Source organism: Sarcophilus harrisii, chromosome 3, assembly GCF_902635505.1.
Source record: "Sarcophilus harrisii chromosome 3, mSarHar1.11, whole genome shotgun sequence".
In the NCBI taxonomy this organism is placed as follows: domain Eukaryota; kingdom Metazoa; phylum Chordata; class Mammalia; order Dasyuromorphia; family Dasyuridae; genus Sarcophilus; species Sarcophilus harrisii.
In genome coordinates, this window is record NC_045428.1 from 582,130,710 (window position 1) to 582,152,746 (window position 22,037).

Here is a 22,037-nt window from a genome sequence, read left to right on the forward strand (position 1 = left end):
TATGTAATTGGGAAAAAAAGAAAATATTATGAGAGAGAGACAGAGAGAGACAGAGACAGAGAGAGAGACGGAGAGAGAGAGAGAGAGAGAGAGAGAGAGAGAGAGAGAGAAGAGTTTTCTTTCTGGAGAGCAATTTGAAACTATGCCCAAAGGATTATCATACTGTACATCCTCTTTGATCCAGTAATGTCTCTACTGGTTCTGTATCCTAAAAAGTTCATAATACAGGCAAAAATGTTTGCAGCAGATCTTTTTGTGGTGGCAAGGAATTGAAAACTGAGCCTCTCAGAGAAATGGCTGAATAAATTATGGCATATGAATGTAAAGGAATATTTTTGTTCTATTAGAAATAATTAGCAGTTAATTTCAGAAAAGGATGGAAAACCCTACATACTGAGTTAAGCAAGCAGAATCAGGAGAACATTGTACACAGCTAGTTAGTATTAAGTGTCTGAAGATGGATTTATACTCAGGTTTTCCTGACTCCAGGACTGCTACTCTATCCACTGCATCATTTACCTGCCTCAATGCCAATATACTTGGGATGGAAAATACCATCTTCATCCAAAGAGATAATAATGGAGACTGAATGTGGATCAGAGGAAGGGAGGAAGGATGAGAGGGAAGAAGGAAGGGAAGAAGAAAGGAAGGAATGGAGGGAAGAAAGGAAGAGAAAGAGGGAGGGAGGGAGGGAGGAGGGAAGAAAGAAAGAAGGAAGGAAGGAAAGAAAGAAAGAAGGAAGGAAGGAAGGAAAGAAGGACGGAAGGAATGCAGGGAAGAAAAAAGACAAAGAGGGAGGAGATAGGGAGAGAGGAAGAAGGAAGAAAAGGAAGAAAGAGCATCCTGGCCCTACAATTTCCCAATCTGAGAATTCAAAGATTTAGATTTTCTAAATTCAGAACAATGGATTCATTTGCAGAGTTCCAAAGCAGACTGGAGGTTGCAATTCTTGAGAACCATACATGATGACCAACCTTGTCACAGCCTTCTAAGAACCTCCAACCAAGCTTTGCCATCTGACTTCTCTACAAGAAGCCCTGGAATTGTTAAAATGATTTGACATAACCCTAAGGAGCCCTGAGCCTTGCCATCCACCTTTAGCTATGTCCTATCCTGCAACTAAACTTTCTTCTTTGTTTGTCCTCCCCACTAATTAGAGGGTGAGCACCTTAATATTGTATCACTTATTTTCTCTGTACCTTCCATACTTAGCACAATGCTTGTCTCATATTAAGTGCTTAATAAATGCTTTTTAATTGTTGTTCATCCCAAACATCCCAAACTGTCTCTTCCATGTGGCTGACTTCCAAATAATCAAAGATAACTTTGGGGGGAAATCAAATGGAGTTTTTCAGCAATAAAAATATAGATTCCTCTGAAAATATTTAGCTAGATCAGCACTAGATAAATGAAACTTTTATCATTTCTATTTTTAAAAGGCTATTTAGATAAAGGATTTCTCCACAGCTAATAGTAAATGCTTCCTGAGACACTGGTGTGCCATTGTTGTAAACTGATCCAACCATTCTGGAGAGCAATTTGGACCTTTGCCCAAAGGGCTATAAAACTATATGTGCCCTTTGATCTAGCAGGGTAACTACTAGGTCTATATCCCAAAGAAATCATAAAAGAAGGAGAAGGATCCACGTGTGCAAAAAATGTTTGTAGTGGGCAAGGAATTGGAAATTGAGTAGATGCCCATCCACTGAACAAGATGTGGTATATGAATGTAATGGAATACTATTGTTCTATAACAAATGATGAGCAGGATGATTTTAGAAAAGCCTAGAAAGTTTTACATGAACTGATGCTGAGTGAAGTGAACAGAGCCAGGAGAACATTGTACACAGTAAAGCAAGATTATGTGATAATCAGCTATAATAGACTTGGTTCTTCTCAGTAATACACTGAACCAAGACATTTCCTATAGACTTGTGATGAAAAATACCATCCACATCCGGAGAAAGAACTACAGAGTCAGAATGCAGATTGAAGTATACAATTTTCACCTTTTTTCTCTGTTGTTTGCTTTTTCTATCTCTTGCTTTTATTCCGATTCTTCTTACAACATGAGTAATATGGAAATATGTTTAACATGATTATACATGTATAATATAAAGGATTGCTTGCTGTCTTGGGAAGTGGGGAGGTAAGGGAGGAAGGAAGAAAAATTTGAAAGCCAAAATCTTAGAAAGATGAATGTTGAAAAGTATCTTTACATAATTGGAAAAACATAGAATATTGTTAAGTGAAAAAATGCTCCCTGAAAAATCAGAAGTGCAAGATGGTGAAAACTCTTCAAAAATGCTTGCTGATTCGTTGATTAGTTATTTGCGGAGAAATAACTGGACAGCTAGGGGAAGTACATTAAGGTATATTCTTGCACCTATGAATTTGGTCTTCAAATGATTAAGTTGAATTTTATCTCATCAATCACAGAGCAATATAAAAACACCTGTTGTTCATCTACAGGAAGAAGCTCACCTGCTTGAAAATCAAATAAAAGAGATAATAAAAATCTCTCCTAAATTCCTGAATTGATCCAAGCAACCTGGAAAACATTTTGGAATTATGTGAGAACAGTTACAAAACTGATCAAATGATCCCATTACCAGGCATATATCTCTGGGAAGTCAAGAAGAAAAGGATAAATTCTATAGATTACAAAATACTCAGAGTAGTACATTTTGTGATTGCAAAGAACTGGAAACGAAAGTGAGTGGTGGGATATCAGGGAGGGAAAAGGTGAATAAACTGTGCTAAGTGAATGCAAGTTCAGGAATAGGGTAAGGGACTGGACCTGTGATTTCATTGGCAGAAGGAATTCCTAGGTGAGGAAACTCCATCTACTAATGCAGATCAGCAATTTCTATGCAACTTAAAATTTTTAAAGAGTTACCTAGAATAATAAGAGACTAAGTGACTTTCCTATAGAGCTATATAATCATTTCAGTCATGTCTTGACTCTTCTTGATCCAATTTGGGGTTTTCTTGGCAAAAATACTGGAGCATTTTGCCATTTCCTTTTGTAGCTCATTTTACAGATGAGGAAAAAGGGCAAACAGTGACTTGACTAGGGTCACATAGCTTGTAAATGTCTGTGGCCAGATTTGAACTTAAAAAGGTGAGTCCTGCCTGATTTAAAGCCCTGCTCACATACGGTTAAGATTTGACCCACCTAACAAGTCTAGCTTTCTATTCCCTAGGAAAGATAAAGTGACTATGATGAATAAGAAACAGAGTTTCTGGGAAATTAATAATCGGTTCTTTAATTAGTCTAACAAATAATCAATAAATTCTTGATGAGTGATCTAAGTAATCTAAGACACCATGAAGATCAAGATAAACTGATTGTGATGAATGACAGTTTCTGGGAAATTAATAATCAATTCATTAATAGGCCAGTAAATTATCAATAAATTGATGGTGAGTGGTCTTTCTAGGTAACCAAAGATAAACCATGAAAATCTTCAAATGCTTAAAGACCTTTGGAAAACTGAGTGCCCCGGACTGGCAGAAACTGACCCTGAAGGGCAAGTAAGGAGTCTTTTCAGATGACTGAAAGCTTTCATCATCTCTTGTGCTGAGCGTGATCATGAGACTCAGCTGCCTTCAGCTACGTGGACAAAAAGATCCATTTCCATCCAGAATGCTTAAATTGAACAATGGGGAGGGTGGGTTTCAAGGGCATAAGCCTAATACCTAATGCTTTTTAGGGCCAGAATTCACCTAGATTAGACTCTATACTTTAATCAGAAATAAACTCTTGGGGCAGCTAGGTGGCAGTGGATAAAGCACCAGCCCTGAAGTCAGGAGGACCTGAGTTCAAATTTGGATCTCAGACACTTAAAACTTCCTAGCTGTGTGACCCTGGGCAAGTGCCTTAGCAAAAAAAAAAAAAAAAAAAAAAAAAAAAAAAAAAAAAAAAAAAGAAAAGAAAAGAAAACATGTGGGCATGTGAGTATAGCAAGGAAATTGAGAATAAAAATCAATGACATCAACGTAACAACTTTCTTGAGAATCTGCAGGAATACCATGATGATAATATATTTTTAAAATTGGAGTGAGTTTTTAGAATCACTGAATCTCAGAGCTAGAGAGAACTTTTTAGCTATTCGCATGCTGGAATAAAAGTGTCTACGATATATCCAGATCCTTCTCTAAGATTTCTTGGCCCTAGCTTCTTAAATTGTGGTTTTAAGACTCCAAAGTAAATGTAGGGGTAGCAAAATTATAATTTATTATCAGTAAATGTTTGATTTGTATACCCAAGAACAGAACACTCAGCGATGCTCCACTTCTAGAACTGTGACAACACCCCAATCTGGGTCAACATTCTGTATCTGTTCAACTTGCCACAAAGGAAGGCAAGACCTTTCACTCAGACCTAGAGATTTGCATTGAAGCTGCTTCAGGAAGATGTCATTTAAAGAGAGATCATTTAAATGAGTGGAAGATCTCTTTTTCCTGTTTAAGAAATAATTCATTTGGACCCCTACTCTGTTCCGATGAGTATTAATCAGTTTGATAGAATTATATCAAAGTTCTGTATAAGACCCCAGAGCTGTGAACTGCAGATCACTTGCTTAATCATAGGAAGGTAACTAAACGTCCTCCACCCTTGTTTCTCCTTGTCATTGTGACCACGTCCAGTGTGGCCGAGGAAACAACTACATGGAAAGTCCTCCAATACTCCAGACCAATCCTCTATCCAATAGGAGCAGGTGACCATTTTATGACCATTTAGGTCACTGAGTGTGATAGCTTGTTCCATTTCCTCCTACCCAACCTAAGGAGCAGCCTTGTATAAGGAGCAGCCTTGTATATCTTATGTGGAGATGTTCCTTGCTTCTTCCAAATTGTGACCCTGCTGACATTATTTTGCTTATTTTAGCTTATGCATCGTATGTCAATCAATGGAATTATTTTCTATTTGGTATAGTTGTTCTTGAGTGATTGGATACCTAGCCCTACAAAAATAGGGCTCCAGAAGAAGGAGGCATCTCAGATCATGAGGAAGATATAAGTCCATTTCATTAAAGGGAACCATCTGCCTCCATCTTTTTGATTATAGGTGGAATAATTTTAGTCCCCATATAAGTCTCTACTGGTGCAATGGATAGAATTGGGAGACTAGTATTGAAACCCTGGCTTTGCCACTTACTAGCTTTGTCATCTTGGGCATTTCACATAATACAAACGAGCCTTGGTTTGTTCATCTGAAAAATGGAAGCTCTAAATCAATGATATAGTTTCATCGACTTTAGATCCATATGTTTATAATAATATAATTGCAGAAGTGGTGGATGGGGAATGAAATATTTTCCATGACTGATGAACAGCAACCAAAAAATACCCTCTGACACTGACACATTTATTCAAGTGCTCCTCAAGGTCTTTTGCTATAAAGACAAGGTGAAGTGTTACCTCTACAGATTATTTCACACTTCCTTCTTTTCTTTAGTTGCTACAGTTCCTGGCTAATGTCCCACACACTCCCTGAGATCTTTTCTGATCCTCCAAGTTGTAAATGCCTTTCCCCCTTGGAAATTATTTTGTACTTAACTTTGAATACATTTCAGATTTATCTGGATGCATTTTGCTCTCTGCCCCGCACCCAGAATGTACGTTTTTTTGAGAGCAGGAGATTTGGGGTTTTTCCCCCATTTCCCTTCCAAACTCATAAGTCTGTCACTTAGTAGGCACTTAATAGATACTTGTTGAATGAAGGAGTGAATGAATGAGTGAGTGAATGAATTGTAGAGCGGATGTGTGACTACAGATTCTACCTATGAAAATTCAGTTTTACCCCAATACCTTAATCCTGGAATAGCTGGAACTGTCTTTGGAGAGCAGGAATGAACTTGTAAGAGAGGAGGGGGTCTTTATATTCCGGCTAGAGACCTCCCAGAGGTTGTGGAAGCCCTTCGCCACAGTACTGGAGCTCCTGTGCTGTCTCCTCGGCCCATCTTTAAATTTTGCAGGAATCATCTGAAACCTAGAGGAACAGCCTGAAGTTCGTCACGAGAGATCCTCTTTCACAGGGGATAGATAATCCTTGGCTTTTTCTGTCTCCCCACAGGAAAAAAACAAAATGGTACTTAGTGTTTCGAGATTGAAATGCTCGTGTGGCCTGGCATGGCTTCTGGTTTTGGGCTGGGTATTCTTTTTAAATCGTGCTAAGTTAGGAGGCCAGCTTCCAAATCTCTTTATGTTTAAGTAGAAGCAGTGAGACAGCCTCTTTTGTTGTATCTTAAGAGGAGCTAGAGAGATGCCATCACAGTGGTTTCCATAGCAACCCTGGACAAGGCCAGCCTCACCATTATGAAGATTTTATGCAGTCTAGGATAAAAATTGCAATTCATTGAAAAGGGATAGGATCTAAAAGACCTTATTACTGGCTTCATATGTCTATTTACTTGCTGCAGGACTTTGGGCAAGCCCTTCTGAGCTTCATTTTCTGCTGTAAGATCAGTTTGGATTGGATTATTTCTAAGCTCCCCCTTCACATTCTGTGGCTTTGAAATTTTGTAATAAATGAGTGATAGCTGCCTTTTGAGTATTTGAGAAAGCAGATTAATTACAATAGTGGCGGGAAAAAGCTATCTTTCCTGTTTTCCTTGTCTTGTATTTGCATAAATGAAAGTCCAGTTCTGAGTCCAATTGTAAAATTTTACATTCATCCCTGCTAAGTTTCAGCAGGGGACTTTTGCGCCTTTAACATGGAGGATACTGAATGTAGATCACAGCATAGTATTTTCACCTTTTGTTATTGATCGTTTGCTTGCTTTTTTCTTTTTTTCTTCATTTTTCCATCTTTTGGTCTGATTTTTTTGGAACATCTTTTAAACCTTGTTATATTCTTTAACAGGTTTCAGTTTGATGAAATAACTACCTATTCAGTGATTAAGGCTAGGTAAAAAATAAACAAGAACAAATAAGGCCTTTTTTACCTAGTTAAAAAAAATCAATCTGGGGGAAGGCTATTTATATTCACTTTAAAGTAGGGACTAAAAACCAAATGGAACTTGGCCTGGGACCTTTTGTTGACCAATCCGTGAGAGACAGAGTGATTTAGGTTTAAGATATGGTCCTTAAGAAATCTAACCTGTCTGAATAAGTTAAAGAATAAGAATGTTATGGAATATTTTCTATAAGAACCCCAATGAGTAGGTGATTTCAGAAAAGCCTGGAAAGATTTACATGAACTGATACTGCATGAAGTAAGCAGATCCAAGAGAACACTATATACAGCAACAAGAAGATTATGTGATGATCAACTGTGATGGACTTGGCTCTTTTCAACAAGGTGATTGAAGACAATTCCAATAGACTTGTGATGGAAAGAGTCATCTGTAACCAGAGAGAGGACTGTGGAGATTGAATGTGGAGTGAAGTATAGTATTTCTATCTATTGTTGTTGTTTGCTTGGTTTTTTTCTTTCTCATTTTCTCCCTTTTTGATCTGATTTTTCTTGTGCAGCATGATAAATGTGGAAATATGTTTAGAAGAATTGTACATATTTAACTTATATTGGATTGCTTGCTATCTAGGGAAGGGTGGGGGGAAGGAGGGAGAAAAATTTGGAATACAAGGTTTTGCAGGGGTGAAGGTGAAAGATAATTGAAAGCTATCTTTGAATGTATTTTGAAAAATGAAAAGCTATTATTATATTTTTAAAAGCAGCCACAGAACAAAATAGTCCACACCCCTGTCCACCCTGCCCATCTGGCAACTCTGCCCTGAAAACTATGGGGCACTACGGGTACTGCACTTGTGCACAAAGTCACAACCAGACCACTCCTCTACTCCACTTTCCAAACCATAAAATTAGCAGCATATCAGTGATATAAAGAACCTGTTCTCTAACTTTCCCTATAAATTTACCTTCCTATTTTTGGTTCTTTGATAACTTCTTTTGGAAGTTATTGGCATTATAATTATAATAATTTTATTGGCATTTTAATTGGCATTATAATTATAATAAACTTTGCCTCGACTTGAAGATGAGTAAGAAAATTCTTTTGAGACACTGTTGACACTGGTCTGAAATCCCAACATTTTCGGGGCTCCCTTTGAATCCTAACACTTCTTCCCTCCCTCCCTCTATTCCTCCCTTCCTCCCTCCCTCCCTCCCTCTCTTCCTCCCTTTCTCTCTTCCTTCCTTCCTCCCTCCCTTTCTCCCTCTCTCTCTTCCTTCCTCCCTTCCTCCTTCCCTCCCTCCCTTTTTTCCTTTCCTTTTCTTTCCTTCCTTCCTTCCTTCCTTCCTTCCTTCCTTCCTTCCTTCCTTCCTTCCTTCCTTCTTTCCTTCCTTCCTTCCTTCCTTCTTTTCTCCCTCCCTCCCTCCCTTCCTTTCTTCCTTCTTTCCTTTTCCTTTTCTTTCTTCCTTCCTTTCCCTTCTCTGCCCAAAGGAATGTAAATTTGATTAAGTTACAGAAACAATCAAATTCAAAAACTAGATTCCAACAACTTGGTCAAACTGGGAAAGAGTCAAGGGAATAAAATGAAATGGTAAGATTGCATTGGGAGTGGCTGAAAGAACTGGACATACCTTTGGGCTTACACATACCAGAGAATTTCTAGCACCTACTTGGAGAATTAAGTTTTAGAAGTACTTGGAAAAACCATTCACTTATCTCTAAGGGAAGGGAAAGGAGTATCACATTTTTCCCCCACTGACTAAGTGAATGTATTTCTGAAATATATTTCTGAAATGACAGAATAATAACAAATAAAACACCCAGCTTTGCACTGGCAGGATTAAAGAGATAAAAGAGGAAAAACATCTTCAAAATGATGATCTCTTTCGGAAGACCAAAAATATAAAGTCTGGAGAGAGTTTTAGGACTCTGAAAGGGTCCCAGCATTTAGGACACATACCAAAAAAAGAATTTTATATAAAGGTTAAAAAGGTCTTTATTTTCTAAGCTGGAGTCCGTTTTCCTTTGGAATCTGTGTATACTTGTGGCATAACATGTCCCAGACACTTAGGGTAATGTTTTTAAATAACTTTCTAAAATCTAATTATGTCTAGTAGTAAACAAAAGGGAACAAGACAAATGGGGTCTAACAGAATAATTTCCAACCCTGCACAAAGTTTTAAAACCTCAAGGGTGATAGTCATCCACCGTCTGTGGACCTAGTGTTCAAATGTAGACCAGAAACAGTCACAGAATAATTAGATATGGTTGGTGGGTTTTTTTCCCTATTGTTGTTGTTGTTTTGCTGAAGCAATTAGGGTTAAGTAATTTGCCCAAAGACACAGAGCTAGGAAGTGTTAAATGTCCGAGGGTAGATTTGAACTCAGGTTCTCCTGATTTCAGGGCTGGTACTCTATCCACTGCACCTCCTAGCTGCCCCATGGTTGGTGTTTTTGATGTTAATTTTATTACCATTTAAAAACAGTCTGCGCATACCTAATTGCAGCGATTGTCTATGCCTCTGGTCCTACTTTGGTCTCCCTGAAGCACTTCAAAATTTTCTCTATATTTCTTTGAATTCTTCCTTTGATTTTTCTCTATGGTTTAGTAATATCTTATCACATTCATTCATTTAGCTATTCCGTGTTTGCTGGACACACAGTTTGTTTGCGATTATTAAACACACCATTCTCTGATATGGTGAGATAAAGAGGATGTAATAAAATAGTTTTTATGATAGTAATAATTGTATTATTTTATTGTACTTTTAGATTGGCAATACTCATCTTGTATGATCTCCTTAACAATTCAGGTATTTTTATGCTCATTTCCCAGATGAGGGAATAGGCAACTATCCAAAGCAGGATAGAACTCCAGGTTCTCCCAATTCCTAATCCGGTGATCTTTTAGGAAGAAACACAAACTACCAGCAATCAATTATAAGTGTTGAAAATCACTAATAATCGAGGCAATGTAAATTAAGCTCTAAGATAATTTTCTTATACCCATAAAATTGGCAAAGCTGGGTATATCTATAATATTCCAATGGATCTGTGAGGATACATATCAGTGTTGGTACTGCCCTCAATGAGGTAGACTATAGCCCATCCATCCTAGCCCATTTTATCCTCCCATAATTTTATCACAGAAAGTTTACTCAGAATGCTGAGATTCTCTGGATACTACAAGTATACCAATGGGGCACATAGGCTAGTCGACTGGCCATCAATTATCCCTTCACTCTTTCTACATGGTTCAATTATCCCCTCACTCTATCCTCATGGTTCAATTATCCCCTCATTCTCTCTGCATGGTCAGTCCATCCTTTTTAGTCATATTTGCTTTGAGGACAAGAAAGGAAAGATAAAAAGGAGCAGCTAGATGATGGAGTGAATAAAGGACCAGGCCTAGAGTCAGGAAGACTCATTTTCCTGAGTTTAAATCCTGTCTCAAGCACTTATTAGTTGTGTGACCCTGGACAAGTCACTTTATCTTGTTTGCTCAATTCCTCATCTGTAAAACAAGTTGGAGAAGAAAATGTCAAACCACTCCAGTGGCTTTGCCAAGAAAACCCCTAAATGGGGTCATGAAGAATCAGAAATGACTAAAATAACTCAACAACAACAAAGATAATAAGAGATGAAATTCAATGCTGACATGACTGTGGCAAAAGAGACACTAATCTAATGTAGTTGTAGCTGTAAGTTGATTCCCTTTTTTGGAAAGCAATATGGGGCAATATGACATAAAAAATCCTTATACCCTTTAAGCTAGAGGTCCTACACAATAAATAAAATTATTTATTGGGGAAAATGAAATCTGGTCAGTGTACCAGTGCCATGCCAGAAAACTGAATCACTACCATTGTCTTAGGAAGATTCTGAAAATCGCCTAACAGGATAAGGTCTTTTCTCCAGCTGAACTGCTAAGCATTCTAACTACTGAAGAGAGAGCAACTCTGTTGGGCTGGCCATATTATCTGAAAGCCGGACTTTTGATGGAGACTATTTGATGGAGAACAGGGCAAATGCACACGAGGTGGTCAGAAAAAGCGATACAAGGACTCAAGATGCTCCCTTAACTTTAGAATTGATTGTATGACATGGGAGACACTGGCACAGGGCCACCCAATAAAGATGATGTGCTCTATAAGCAAAGGAGAATTGAATTAGCCCAAAGGAAATGTGAGATGTGCAAAACTAGAGAAACTATCCCAAATGTTCATAGGGACTATTTGTGTCTGACCTATGATAGAGCCTTTCAAGCTCCTGTGACCTATGATAGAACCTTTCAAGCTCATATTAGGTTGAGCAATCACAGTCAGACACACTGTAACTCAACACTAATGTAGCAGCTAATGGAGAAAATAACGGGGCACCAGGTGTTGTACTTTAGTAGAAGCACCAAATGTTGGGGTTTGGCAATAAGAACTCATAATGGTCATTCTCTTTGGCAAAGGTAGGTTTATTTAGGAGAAGAGGTTACAGACAAATGAAGAGATACAATAGACACCAGGAATTCTAAATATGAAATAGAATTGGAGAGCATATGAAAGGCTATTTCCTTACTGGAACTCCCAATTATACCAATAATAGTCTTGTATGTTATACAATATAGTCTATTTGTCCCAGTTAAATACACACATTCACACACAAACTGGCAACAAATTGTGCCCTGCAATTGAAGTGAATGTAATGGAATATCATTGTGCTATAAGAAAGGATGAATACGGAGAATTCAAAAAATATGGAATGGATGAGAAGAGTAAATAAGGCAAAATCCATTTTAAAAGTCCCGTAGATACACTGATAACAGCGACATTAGCAGAGAAAACATTAAACAAAACAAAATGTTCATTGAATACATAGGACAATTTTATTATTCCTTGTTAATATATGTTGCTTTTGTTTCTTTTGACAATTGGTTAGTTAAACATGAAAATATTAATGATAAAACCGAGGAACATGGTGTGATCAGATCATGTCATGATAGCCGACAGAGGAAAATGTTTGTGGAAGATGGGAACAAGAATTCTAAACGCATCTTTCTGAACAAGGATGCGCTTTTCCTCAGTACCACTTTGGTTCCTGGGGAGAGTGGGCTCAAATTTAAGGGTCACTTCTGAATGTGGTCTGGCTAGTGGGTGAGGGTCGTTTCTTTTCTGACTGAGGATGGCACTGCCAGGTGAGTCAAAGGCTGTACCTGACTCTGGTATGGATTCCAGTTCTGGGTCTCCCGTGATTCTCTCAACCCTTTGAAGCCAAGAGCCAGAATTACTGTAAAAAGTCCAAGCCTGGCCACCTCCAGAGGAGATTCAGCGGGCCCCTTGCCAAACCCACACGGGACCTTAAAGAGGGAGGGAAGGAAGTGCCAGGAGGAATCCGGGATGGGAGAGGCAGAGTCCGGGGAAGGAAGGAAACCAAAGGGCAAGGGAAAGAAAAAACAAGGAAAAAAAAAGAAAAAAAAAACAAAAAAAAACCTGAAAAAAAAATAAGGAAAAAAAAAAATTAAAAAAATAAACAAGGAAAAAAAAAAAAACAAAAAAAGCAAAAGCAAAAAAAAAATGAAAAAAAAAAACAAAGGAAATAAAAAAAAAGGGAAAAACCAAGGAAGAAAAAAATAACAAAAAAACACAAAGAAAACAAATAAACCAAAAAAAAAAATGCCAAAAAAATGGGAAAAAATACCAAAAAATCCGGAAAACTCCCAAAACAAACAAATAACCAAGGTTCGGAATTCCCTAAGGCTTCCCCCCATCCCACTCTCTAAGAAAATTTAAAAAATAATGGAAACCCCAGCCCCACCCCTTCCCCTTTGGCCCTAAGAAAATGGGGAAAAAAAAGGGTCTTCCCCCTCCCTTCCATTCCAAACCAATCCAAGGCCAAATTGGCCACCCTGGCCTAAAACCGGGAAAACAAAACCTCAAAAGGCCCTCCGGGTCAAGAAACAAGGCTCCCCTCCCCCCAAAAACCCCTCCCCAAGGGAAAAGCAAAATTCTTCCAAAAACCCCCCCAAACCCCTAAAACACTGGAAATCCCAAAAAAATCTTAACCTTTTTCCAAAACCCCTTAATTCATAACCTTTCAAAACCCCCCCTTCAAAAATCAACTTAAACTAAAAATCATTTACACTTGAAAAAAAGGAAGAAAAAATCCACAAAATCCATCACTTTCCAACATCACTAACCAAAACTTGCCAAATTACAAAAGCCCCAAAAAAATTTTATAGAAAATTTGGAATTTACACCCAAAAAAGCCCAAACAAGGCAAAAGCCAAAAATTTTCCACAAAAAAACCAATCCCAAACCAACTGGAAAAATAAAACCTTTAAACCGCAAAAATAAAATACTACCTAAACTTCATTTTTTGCACTAACCAATCAAACTTCCCAAAAAATTTTTACCATCCCAAAAAAAAACAATTCATCTAAGAAAAACAAAAAATTTCAAAAATTTTTAAAAAAGCAAAAGGGCCCAAACCCCAGATCAAAATTTAACAAACACGGTCATCCAAATCATTTGCAAAAAAAAACCCAGGTTGGTCAGGGAAAAGGTTTAAGGTTCCAAAACAAAAACAAAACATACAACTTAATGTTTAACAAACAAAAACCCCAATTTTAAGGTTAAGAACCACTAAAAAAAACTTAAAAAATTGATGGGAAAAAAAACCCAAACCCAGGCCAAAACCAAAATCCAAAAAAGGCAAAAGGGTTTCAAAGGTCTAAACAAAAAAAAAAATTAAAACAAATTAAAAACCCAAATAGGCCCATTTCCCTCCAGGTTTGGAAAAAAAAAAAAAAAAATAACATCCCACAAAAAGAAAATTTTTTATTTAAAAACATTTTTCAAACAAACTAAGCAAAAAATTAGAAAAAGAAACCAAAAAATTTTTAACATTTCAAAAATTTAAAAAAACCCATTTCCAAATATAAAAACATTAAATTTAAAAAAACCATTCTCCAAAAGAATAAAAATTAAAAAGGAATAAAAAACAAAACAGAAAAAAAAGAAATCAATCCCCAAAAAAAATGCTCCAAATCCACTAGAATCAAAAAAGAAAAAAATTTAAAAACCAACACATCTCGATTGGCCAAAAACAAAAAAAAAAAAAAATGCCCAAGGGAAATTAAAACAATAACCATTTTTAAATTTAAAAAATCCATCCATTCCAACAAACGGCCCCAAAAAAAAACCATTATTCACCACTACCCCATTTATATCCCAAAACTTAAAAAAAACCCATACCAAAAATTTTGGCCCCTTTTTGAAAAAAACCCGAAATAACCCATCAATTAGTCAAATAAAATAAAGGGAAAAGCCAAAAACCAAAAGGTTTAATCCAAAACAGAAACTAACCGGGAAAAAAAAAACCGAAATTATAACAGGCCAAACCGCCAAAAATCACAACGGCCCATAACCAATAAACAAAACCGCCAATTTTCCAGGAGAAAAAACCCTCTCCCCCTTCCCCCTTCCCCCTTCCCTCCCTTCTTCCCCTTCCTCCCTTCCCCCCCCCCCCTTTCCCCAAAAACCACCGAAACCTCAGGGTTTAAGTTCGCCCCAACCAACCCCTTTACCCCCGGTCGCGGGAAAATCCCAACCCACCTTGCCCAAATTACCAATTTCTTAAATCCACCAGCCAAAAACCTTTCCTTATCATTTCTAAAACTAACGTTCTTCCTTTTTCCCTTTAAACCATTGGGGCCCTTTTCTTTCCCACCAACTTTCCCGTTTCCAACATTCCCATTTGGTTTCGGACAATTAGGGAAGGCAAAAATTCCAACACCAATTCTCTACAATTTACTTCCTTTCCGGGCCCTAAAAACTTCCAATAAACCACCCAAAACTATTCTCGGAAAGGGCCAAATTTGTTTTCTTCCCGGCCAATTCCCGGGCTTTAAAAACTGGGAATGGCCTATTTCCTTCCCTTTTACTGAAAACCGGGTTCGGCCATTACCTTTCCATCCCCAATTTAACTTTCAAAAAAAAGTCTTTCCAATCCAACTTAAAATTTCTTCCCCGGTACCAAGGACCCCGAAGGCATTGCTAGAGGAATTTTCCTCACTGGAAGTTCCCTAAACCAATTAGATCCAACCTTCCTGAAATAATATGTAATGTTCTATTATAGTGCTACGCCATATCTTGTTCAGTCATTTTCCAGTGATACCCATTTGACTTCCAGTTTCTGGCAATCTCAGACAATGTTGCTATGAATATTTCGTTTATAGCTCTCTATCATCCATCTCCTTGGAGTATATGCTTTGCAGTGCAGGACCAAAAGGGACAAACACTAGGAAAGTTTTTCTGTCATGTTAGATAATATTCTGACAAATCTTAATACTCATAATCTGAATAATAGAATTCAGAAGCTTCTATATGACCTGATTAGGCAATTTCCATCACAGTTTTAGATCTTATTTTAAATTTAGAGGGAGGACTATAAGTATTTTCTGTTAGCTATTTTTATCAGAAATGTTAAGATTTGTCACTCATTTTCTTTTTCACTTTATTTGAGACCTGACTTTATTATGTTTTTTAAAAGTCTTAACTAAGGCCACTTAAGAGAAAAAAGGATATAAACTATGTCTTTATCCCCAGTAAAAATCTCAAACCCCAAAACAACACATATTTCTGCAATATATACTAAATATCAACCTCAATCTGAATGAAAAACAAATTCTAGTTTAGAAATAAATCCCAACTTTTATCTATTGAAATATTTCCTATTTTCCTACCTCCCTTAGAAAGTCTCCTCCCTAAGTTTTCTTTTTCCAAAGGGGTTATCAGTTGAGTATTAGCTTTCTTCTTTGAAATATGACCACAGTGAGTCTATGTAAGTTGAATGACTTCTCTGATGTGCTTTCTCTTCCTTGTGGTGGTATCTCTGGTGGTATCTGTTCATCCCCTGAATCAGCTTCTGAAATAGAGATGGATGCATTGAGAGCAGAGCAGGTAAGGCAACCACTCTTGATTTCACTACCTAAAAAGAACCTTGGTTGTATTTTCCAGTGGGATCATGTATCTCTTGTTTGAGAAATTCTGTCTGCCTCGTGTTGGGCAGTCCATAGAAAAACGTTAAAATACAATTGAAAGTTGACAAAGATGATTTTAATTAGACCCCTATTTTCCTCTAGTTGGAATTAATCATTTACACAGGGTAGTGATTTTTAGGTTATGAGTGACAACATCTAGTAACATATATTAAGTCAATCTAGTCAATTAACCTGAGTATAGGAAATATGTGTTAATATATATCTTATATATGTTACATATAAAAATCATTCAAAAAGTTAGGTAGTGTTATATTAGGTCCCAGGCTATTAGTTAACAAGTTCACTTGCCTAATCACAAGAATGTTGATGACCAAACCCAAGATGGATGGGATGTCTTGAAAGGATATGGAGATGAAAAGACTCCCAATTTATTTTGGTACCTCATGGTCCTTGCCCAACAAGAGAGGGGCACCATCTCATAATCACTTAGTTGAAAACACCTTTGCCTTGCCCATCCTCTGACCACCTATGCTGATGTGTCATTTTGGGCCTTTTTGGAGGGTCTATTGTCCAATGAAACTGTATTTTACTTTGCCTTTTCTGAGTAAGACACTGGGGAAGAGGACATCTCAGATCCAAGTGGTCAGGTCCCTTTAATAAGTGGTTATTGGTTTGGAGCTCTGCCTCAGTGATGTTTCTTGCAGATTAAAAATGTTTGAACCAGGGGCAGCCGGATGGCGCAGTAGATGGAGCATCAGCCCTTTAGTCAGGAGGACCTGAGTTCCAGCCTCAGACACTTAACACTTCCTAGGTGTGTGACCCTAGGCAAGTCACTTAACCCCAATTGCCTCAGCCAAAAAAAAAAATTGAACCCATAAAGTTGGAGATCTTCCAGATGACTACATGGATGGCACGTGGCAAGACTGCACTGTAGAATTGGACTTGCATTGACTCGTAGGACATAGAGTCAGAAAGATCTTTGAGAGAGTTTGGTCCTACCCTCTCCCATTTTTACAGTTGTGGAAACTAAGGCTTCATGCCTCAGACTGGTCCAGGATGATAGAAGAAAAGTGGTAATAAATAGAAGCTGGCATTTACATAGCATTGTAAGGTTTCAGAGAACTTTACAAATATCATCTCATTTGATCCTTACAGCAACCCTGGAAAGCCCTTATTGTTATCCCTAATTTACAGATGAGAAAACTGAACAGAGGAAAGTTTAGAGACTCCTACAGCATCATACTGCTAGTGTCTGAAGTGGAATTTGAATTCGGATCTCTAACTCTGAGCCCAGCACTTGACCTACTGTGCCACCGAAAATAAGAATTTGAACCTGTCCTCTGATCCCCAGTCAAGTGAAACAGCATCATAGAGTTAGAGAAAATGAGACTTCCCAGGCTCCAATTCATGTGTCATTTGACAAATAAGGAAATTAAAATCCAGAAAAGTCACACTGGAGACAGAAGCAGTCTCTGAGCCTATGGCCTTGGGCCTTCAGTCCACTAACCTACTTTCCCTTTCCACTTCTGGAGCCATCATTAGTGCTATTCCCAGTGGCAAGGGCCTGGCAGTCTCTGCCCCCCAACACCGCAACCTTTCCAACCTGAATCACTTCTCTGGCTCCTGCCCCATGTGTATGTGGTCTTCTGGAAACTCTGAGAGCAGGAACGGACTTCACTTTTGTATTGACGTCCTTAGAATTTATTTTATCGTTTATCACCTGGTAATCATTTAACCAAAACTTTTTCATTCATTTATAAAACGAGGGGGTTCAGCTAGATGACCCATAGGTTCTTTCATTCTAAATCTACAAACCTTTATAAAATTATTGGCCCATCTTCCACAGGTTCCAATTTTCTAGCTAGCCATGGTGGATCTGTAGTGACTTTCCCAATTGCTTTTATCCTCCCTCTTTCCCTTCTTACAGTTGATGTCCAGTCAACCGTCCAATGATTCTGGCAATAATGGGTCAGCCAGACATCTTCACTTACCTTTCCAGGGGGAGCAATAACCATCTCTGTTTGAACTTGCTCCTAAATTCTAGGGGAACCTGTGGCATCTTAAAGCAGGTGGTGTTTGAGAGGGGGAGGAGACTTCCTGGCCACAGCAGAAGGGAGGCCTTTCCTTCTGAAGAATTCTTGGGTGGAATGGGAAACTGCTGTTGCCAAGAGAAGATTAACAAGGAAGTAGATCTTTCCCCATCTGATTCTCTTTGTGACTGATGACATGCGTTTGTGAGAGAGCAGAGAGATTTAATAGTTCATGGATGTAAGTAACTGTAAGGTCAGCAATGCTTTCCTCACCTCACCCCATGAGGCAGGCAGTTTGAGCAATATTTTCTTCATTTTTAAGATGATGAATCAATAGATGAGAGGGTATTAACTGCTAGGTATACAAATGGAAAAATGGGACAGTTCTTGCTCTGTAAGAAGGGGACATATGGAAAGAAGAGTTCAACTGTAAACAGAGGAGGAAATCCTGTGATTCGGATGAAGCTGGGTCCAGTCAAAAGACCAGGCTCAGTGGGCCAAAATGGATTCTGGCTTAGGGAAATGAGGTGATTTTCCCAAGAGAACCCAGGTCCAGTGCCTTTTCCACATTATGTTTCAATTATGTCCCATAATAGGTTATGATTTTGACTACATTTTGATCTCATTCTTGATATTTTTAGGCAAAGGTGTTTTATTTATTTATTTATTTTTAAGAAACTCTGTGTTTGAAACAGACTGATTGCTGAGATGTTTTGATGAAGTTAACAGATGTGGGAGATCATTAATCTGTGGATTCTATAAGTAAGACCAAGATTTTTGGCTGTGGATCTTTATTCACATTTGTATCTAAAAATCAATCTTCCGGAAACTTTATCTTTCTTTTTTGTTTTTGGCTGAGGTAATTGGGATTAAGTGACTTGCCCAGGGTCACAAAGCTAGGAAATGTTAAGTGTCTGAGACGAAATTTGAACTCAGGTCCTCCCGACTTCAGGCTGGTGCTCTATCCACTGCAACCTAGCTGGCTCCTTCCTCTCCCACCCTGGAAACTTTTCTGTAGCTAATTAAACAGTTTTAAGGATTGAGATTTTCTCACCGTTTATTTTCCCCCTGCATATGAGGAGGAGTATTGCTTCAGAAGAGGGGCAACAGCACAGAACTAGACTGACTAGACATTTTTGCTAAGTCACGCAGAGATTTCTTGGTAGCTCAACCTATCAGGTTGTGGATGACCTGAGTTTCCACTTCCTGTGCCCTTCTCCAAGCATTTTGATCCAGCTATAATGCTTGTGGAGCTCCCAGCTAGGGTGGATACATCCAATAGCTGTTGTTAGCAACCTCTATCGGGCAGCTTCCCTCAGGTCACCAAGGAAATCAGGTGTGAAAGACTCCCTTCTATGGAAGTCAGTTCTGTTATGTCTGGGTCAGGTAAAAGGGACATACCTTGAGGCTTTCCTCAGAGCTACAAGGCCTGTTAGACACTTGTGTTTTTGTGGGTTTCTTCTGCCTGGATTGAAACTATCAGCAGTTAAAATGTTTGCAGCAGATCTTTTTGTGGTAGCAAAGAATTGGAAAATGACTAAGTGCCCATCCATTGGGGAATGGTTGAACAATTGTGGTATATAAAGATAGTAGAATCAATATTGTTAATATTTATACTATTATGTATAGTATAATATATAATAATAATATTAATAATGAATAAACTGATTTTAGAAAGGCCTAAAAAGATTTATATGAACGGATGATGAACGAAACAAGCAGAACCAGGAATACATTGTACACAATAACAACAAAAATGTGCGATGATCGAGTATGAAAGACTTGGTTCTTCTCAGTGGTTCAGTGATCTAAGGCAATCTCCATAAATTTAAGTGCCATTTTTCATCCAGAAAAAGAAAAACAAAAAAGGGAGAGTAACATTAGATGAGTGACACAAGCAAAACGAGGAATACATTGTACACAGAAAGAACGTGTAATAATCAATGGCAAAAGACTTGATTCTTCTCAGTGGTTCAGTGATCCAAAGCAATCCCACTAGACTTTGGACACAAAATGTCATCTACATCCAGAAAAAGAACTAAGGAGACTGAATGTAAATCAAGACATGCTATGTTTGCTTCTTCTTCTTTTTTTTTTTTTTTTAATCCCTCCCATGATTTTTCCCTTTTGCTCTGATTTTTCTCTCCCAACATGATTCATAAAATAATGTGTGTTAAAAAATAAATAAATAAACACATGAAATAAAAAACAAAACTCTCAGCAGTGACTTTGCTTGTTTCAAGGTAGCATCTTTTACAACACTGCTCTACATGACATGGACATTACCTGTCTCCTGTTGGGAGAAAGTGACCCCATCTTTTCTTGGGGCATGCATTCTGCTCAGGTAAGAGCCATAGTTCGGCCTGACCCTGACTGGAGTTCCTGAGAAGTAGGGGTCCCAGAAAATGAATGGAAAAGTATTTATTGAGCCAAGCTTGGGTACAAGATCTAGACAATCTCTGCCCCAGGGAGTTTCTGTTCTAACCAGCTGGTCAAGGTTAGAGTTGGTAGAATCAGAGAAGCCACAAGGAAATCTTTCTTGCACAAAGTTGACCTTTGGAAGTCACCCCGTCCAGCCCCTGCCTTTCACAGGGGGGACACACAGGTCTGGAGAGATGAGATTTCTTGTCCAGGGTCGCCCAAGTAGCAAGAGTCAAAGCCTAATCTTGAGCCCTTCTTCTACTTGTGACTCCAGGTGGAGTCCTCATGGAGCCTAGTGCTGTGCAGTTGGGCTGCTCCCACAGTGGGTGCTCCCCAAACCACTTCCTAAAGCCATGCTGCCTTTGGCCCCTCAGCCTCCTAGTCTCTATTATCTTGGCCCATTGGACTCTTCATTCAAGGCTAATCAGTCCTGAAGGTTCCCAGGAGAACCATCCATCCCAGGGATTCCCTGTCCAGCTACAGAATTGTAAGAACAAGGTGATTATTAATAAATACCCTGAATGGCTTCCATTCTAATCCATTCCTGTGGATTTGCAGATTGTTTAATTAGAAGGAAAGTTCTGGCCTCTAGCTAACAGCAGGGATAAATGCTTGAGCTAAATTTCAGCTCCTTCCCTCCCTCCTTCCCCATCTTCCACTGCCCATTATCCGCCAATGGCTCCCATAGTAGGTACTCAATAGATATTTTATTGGACTGGCTGGAGCAGGGACTGACCTGTGAGACTAGATCCCAAGCTTTCGATAGCCTCAGGATTTCAGCTGTTAATTGAATCTTGGACCATTACCACCAAAAGAGTTCATCCATGGTGGTCTTGCCCTTTTGAACCAGGATAAAGGCTTGCTGAGGGCAGGGATAGTGTCCTATTCTGCTATTTCTGTGATTCCCAAACATGGGAACGAAAATATGTTTATTAAGTATACTCTACGCTATGTACTTGGGACACGGATGGAAACATGAGATGGTCTCTGTCGTCAAGCACTCACATTCTAATGAAGGGGACAGCACATGGTGGCGGGGGGGCAGTGACAGGTCAGAGGGTAACTGCCAGGGGATCTGACCAAAAATACCTCTATTCTTAATTTTCATGTTATTTTTAGTAATACCATTTTAACTTCCAGCTGTTCTGAATATCCCTCCCTGATCCCCCACCCAGGGTGCCATCACCATCCATTGTAACAAAGGTTGAAAGCTGACCAAAGTGAGGAGGAAGCCGAACAGCCCTATTGTTGGTCTACCCCGCGTGGTTTGTGTTTCCCACCTGTGCTCCTTTTGCAGTGCAGGTAAGAGACACATCTCCCTCTTCTCTGAGACCAGGAGCAGGCATTCTGGGGACATCACACTGAGAAGGAACATGTCTTTTGTTGTTCCCCTAGGATCAGGAAATCATTGAGAACTTCCTCTTTCCCCCCTCCCCTACCTCTGGTTGAGGGAATCTGGGGGTTGTATGAAGGCAAGAAAGTGAGTGTGAGCAATAGGTCCCAAGGTTCAGGGGTCCAGGATCCAAGACCCGGTGTGAACCCCTGCACAATCCTAGACCTTTTAACTTCCTGTTCTCCCCTTCACTCCCACCCCTGTCTTTTCATTTCATTTTTGGTGCTTAATAACTACTGCAGCAAAGCATCCAGTTCCCAGAGCTTAGTTTGCCTGCCCTTC

At 38.7% G+C, this 22,037-nt stretch overlaps 1 protein-coding gene across 3 annotated transcripts in view; it reads right to left on the reverse strand.

Annotated features, from left to right (window-relative positions):
• The window catches only part of CCDC27 (coiled-coil domain containing 27), a 43,531-nt gene extending 25,430 nt beyond the window's left edge, over positions 1-18,101 (reverse strand). The window contains exons 1-3 of one of the 3 annotated variants that reach the window (XM_031962971.1): positions 17,903-18,101; positions 15,654-15,835; positions 5,818-5,998 (exon numbers count right to left, since the gene is read on the reverse strand). In XM_031962971.1, coding sequence (XP_031818831.1) covers positions 5,818-5,991 — 174 coding nt within the window. In that variant the 5' untranslated portion in view covers positions 5,992-5,998; positions 15,654-15,835; positions 17,903-18,101. Of the gene's footprint in view, positions 1-5,817; positions 6,069-15,653; positions 15,836-17,902 lie in introns of all 3 variants that reach the window. The other 2 variants (XM_031962970.1, XM_023500045.2) reach the window with 2 other exon arrangements.
• Positions 18,102-22,037: the final 3,936 nt, after the last annotated feature.